The sequence below is a fragment of the Humulus lupulus genome, chromosome 8, assembly GCF_963169125.1.
Source record: "Humulus lupulus chromosome 8, drHumLupu1.1, whole genome shotgun sequence".
NCBI classification, from domain to species: domain Eukaryota; kingdom Viridiplantae; phylum Streptophyta; class Magnoliopsida; order Rosales; family Cannabaceae; genus Humulus; species Humulus lupulus.
In genome coordinates this window covers 41,338,282-41,342,445 of record NC_084800.1, presented here as the reverse complement: position 1 = coordinate 41,342,445, position 4,164 = coordinate 41,338,282, and the positions used below count along the sequence as shown (strand labels likewise).

The 4,164-nt window shown below is 32.2% G+C and overlaps 1 protein-coding gene across 1 annotated transcript; it reads right to left on the bottom strand.

Annotated features, from left to right (window-relative positions):
• Positions 1–708: 708 nt before the first annotated feature.
• Positions 709–3,395, bottom strand: LOC133795308 (uncharacterized). Its single transcript, XM_062232764.1, has 4 exons — positions 2,252–3,395; positions 2,051–2,173; positions 1,342–1,850; positions 709–1,167 (listed from the first exon to the last, which is right to left on the bottom strand). The coding sequence occupies exons 1-4, from the start codon at positions 3,393–3,395 to the stop codon at positions 709–711; spliced, it is 2,235 nt and encodes a 744-aa protein (XP_062088748.1).
• Between the last annotated feature and the right edge of the window lie 769 nt (positions 3,396–4,164).

The following is a 4,164-nucleotide window of genomic DNA, read 5'->3' as shown; positions in this document are numbered from 1 at the left end:
GTTTGTTGTTTGTTAATTACATTTATTAATATATATTTTAGATAACACTTTAAATCAGGTAGCTAGTTTTCTGTTTGTTTTTGTATTTTTTTTCCACTGTTTTATGGAATAATTTGAGGGAAACTAGTTCCTAGTTGGGTTGTTTAACTAATTTTATTGGTGATATTTGAGGGTAACTAGGTCCTCGGGCTGTTTGTTTCCTAATATACCGAAGGTAACTGGTTACTTGAGTGTTTTTTTTTTCCCCTAAGCTTGTTTTTTTTATAGTTATGCAACCAGTTTATTAAGTTAATATTAAAGTAACTTTAATATTATATATAGACGAGTTTGTGATAGAAGAAAGTAAAGGTTTTAATTCTTTTTTTTTTTTTTTGGCTTTTAGATTGTTATAGTGGGGTAATTTATCTTGTATTGAAACTTCAGGGTAACCAGTTACCTATATCGTTGTTTTTGTTGTTAATTATTGGTAACTGGGTACGATCATTTTTTTTTCGTCATGGTTTATTTATAGTGATGGTAGCATTGAAAAATAGAAGCAAACAAATCCAAGAAATTATTTTGAAAGGATTTTATAAGTTTGCATAACCAATCAATGTGTTTCATTTTGAAACAATCTTATTAAAATACTGAATGATACTTGATGAATATGAAAGTCTCTCTTTCAATGAGTAAAGCTATGAAAGGTTTGTTTTGCTGTAGAATATGAATCTATGTCTTTGGCTTTTTCTGTTTATTTGGCTTCTGAAATGGAGGATTCCTGCAAGTCTTCCTGTTATGTCCTGGTTGTGCACATTTCTCACAAGTGATTATTACCTTATTTTCCCCTCTTGATCTTATTCGTTTCTTTCTTGGTCTTCCTGCAGGAATTGTTGCATTTGGAGGCAGCACTATTATGTCCAAGTGTTGTGGGAGATTCCATTCATCTTTATGGGGCAAAGGATGAACATTTTCTTGATACAATGCTTTCAACGTTTCTGTTCTGTAGAATTTTGCACAATAATCATAGACACTCAAGTTTCTTTTTGCAATGACAGCTACTGCATGGCCACAAGGTATTTCATCTTCTTGGAACCTATTGCAAGTGCATGTTCTATTATGTATATTTACTGTGAAATTTATCCCCTTTTGATCACGAACTTGGTATTCTATTGTGTTGAAAGGCAAGACCTAAAAATAGTTTGTCATGAAATAGAATCAGATAATAAACATTTTAACTAGACTTAAGATTTAAAGTAACTAGTTATGCTTCTGTGTAAAAAAAATTTCCTGTTCTTATGGAAGGTAACTGGTTACCATCTATTGACAGAATAAGGATTTGTAAGAATATGTTTAGTTGCATACCTCATACTTCATTTTTGAAACAATGTCATGTCTCAATTCATTTTCTGTTGATGTAGAGACTTTTGTGAATGTTCCATTTGCATTATTTGAGTTGTTCCAAACCCACTTTTGAACCAAACTTCTAAGGCATTCAACCAAGATATCAATGGGGAGATTTCTTGCAGCTTTTAGTGCAGCGTTGAGTGATTCTGCGATGTTGGATGTCATCATGGTGTATCTTTTTGTTGGCGAGTATGATCTTGCCCAAGTTTCATACTTGGCTTTTTCTAAATAGGGCCTAATGCGTCTATCAATTCTATCAAGGCCTTTCATGTAGTTTTCACATTCTGTTTGTGTGTATGCTTTTGCTGCTGCAATGAATTTCATTTGTAGTTCTTCTCCATGGCTCCCATACTTGCCTTTCAAATTATTTAGTAAGTGAAACATGCAAGCTCCATGGAAAGCATTTGGGTACACCATATGTACTGCATTGTCTGTGTTCTTATGTCTGTCAGAAACTATAGCCAATCCTGTGAAGTACAAATATTTTAATATAAAAAAACAAAAATTATGTATTTTTCAATTTTTTTATTTTATTTTTTTATTTTGGTGAAGGTAACCAGTTACTTTGGTCAGATTCTAAAAGAAATAGCATGTATTTGTGTATTTTGTTTTGGTAAAATGTTCCTATTTGTTTGTAAACAAGAATATATCGTTGAAGCTATCATACCTTCGGGTTCTCCATAGGTTTCTCGCAGTTTGGAGAAGAACCATAGCCATGAGTTATCATTTTCAGAGTCTGCTATTCCAAAAGCCAACACGAAAATGTTGTTGTTTGAATCTAACGTTGATGCTGAAAATAAGGTACCACCATGTGCATTTTTCAAAAAAGTTCCATCAACAACAATTATAGGCCTCAAGTATCTCCAACCCTTGATTGAGTTAGAGAAAGCTATGTATAGGTATTTGAATCTATCTTCCTTGTCTGTGAGTAGGTGTGTTATTGTTCCTGGATTTTCTTGCTTCAACATGTAAAGATATATTGGCAACTTCTGATATGAATCATCGGGGTTCCCTCTTACTAGACGCAAAGCTTTCTCTCTTGATCTCCATGCTTTTATGTATCCCATAGTTACTCCAAAGTCATCATTCATATCATTCATGATGTCATTTGGAGTGTAATTTCTTTTGATTGACTTGTACTTATTCTTTATTAATTCCCCAACTACGATGCTTTTTGCTTGCCTATGGTCTTCCAAAACAATTTCAACATAGCAAGTGTGATTTGGATTGCATTTCCATACCTTGAATAAATCTTGATTTCTATACTTAGATGCTCTCACCAACCAGTTGCATTTTTCATCTGCGCAAGTAACTAGGTACTCTCTAGGTTCTGATCTTTTTGTTTTGAACTGGAAGTTATGCAGCATTGCATAGTAGCTAAGGGCTGATTTGACTGTGTTCTTATCCTTGTAAATTTGCCCTTGCTCTATTGTGTTCACTCTGTAATCAGATATTACTAGTTGGATTTCATCCAACTTCTTTTTTCTTTTTGTATTGTCCTCAATTATGAAATCAGCTGCTTCTTCAGCAAAATGGGGTATGTATGACACATTTATGCCCTCATTTGTTGTGCTTGACATTCCTTCTTCAAGTAACATTTGTTCATTGATGGAAGCTTGATTTGCTTGCATTAATAATGTCCCCACCTCCATTTCTTCTGCTGTAGCTTTCTGATTTGCTAGTAAAAGAAGATCATTTTCATTGCTTGATTCTTGAACTATAGTGACACACAATGGTAAGTCTGTTATTTTAGCAGCAACTTTTTTCTTTATTTCCAAGAAGAACAACACTGAATTGTCTGTTACAACCTTCATTGGTGGTGTTCCTTTTTCTACTTGATAAAAAACTTCAATAGTTGCTGTTTTTTCCTTTATCTCCTTTTTTATCAAATTCACCAAGTTGTCAAGAGAACAATTTGGTGGTATTAATATCCCAGTCATTGTGTATCCTTGGTACTCGTTGTTTTCATTCCAATTGCCTCCATATTGAACCAAAGAAGTAATATTGTCCATATCTGTAAAAATTGGCAATTTTTTAAGCAGTTAGTTGGTTCTAAATGGGCTAGGTAACTGGTTAACTTAATATTTAATCACATATTCTCCTGAAACATTTAGCTTTTGTAGGGTAACTGGTCACACTTAGTTTTATATATTTTATGTTTTTCAAATTAGTTATATATATTGATTTTTGTTGCAGGGTAACTTGTTACACTTAGTTTTACACATTGTTTTTTTTTTTTTTTGCAGGGTAACTGGTTACCTTAATAATGAATCATATATTGCTTATTTTTACCCTTAGTTTTATGTAGTTGTAATTTCCTCTTAGTTTTATTTATTGTCTGTTTTTCAGGGTAACTGGTTACCCTATTGTTACTGATTGTTTTTGTAGTAAATCTTCCCAGCTAAATCAAATAATTTTTTTTTTTTATTGCAAAGATAAATTAGAGTGTCAAATTTTCAGAGTTCTTGTTTCTTGTCTATTTTTTTTTGTTAATGAATGTAGAAAAACCAGTGGGAAGGTAACTGGTTCCCTTAATCTGTAGTTGCATACCGTACTGAAACATTTTAGTTGAATTTATTGCATGTTATTCCAAGTAACTGGTTGTCCTAATGTTTCTGAATGTTTTGGCTGTTAAAATTCACACTAATATCAAATGATTCTTTTTATTGTAAAGACAAATTAAGATGTAAAAATTTCAGAGTTATTGTTTCTTGTTTTTTTTTCTGGTTAATCAATGTATACAAACCAGTGAGCTTCGATATTTTTTTTCTATTTTTTAGT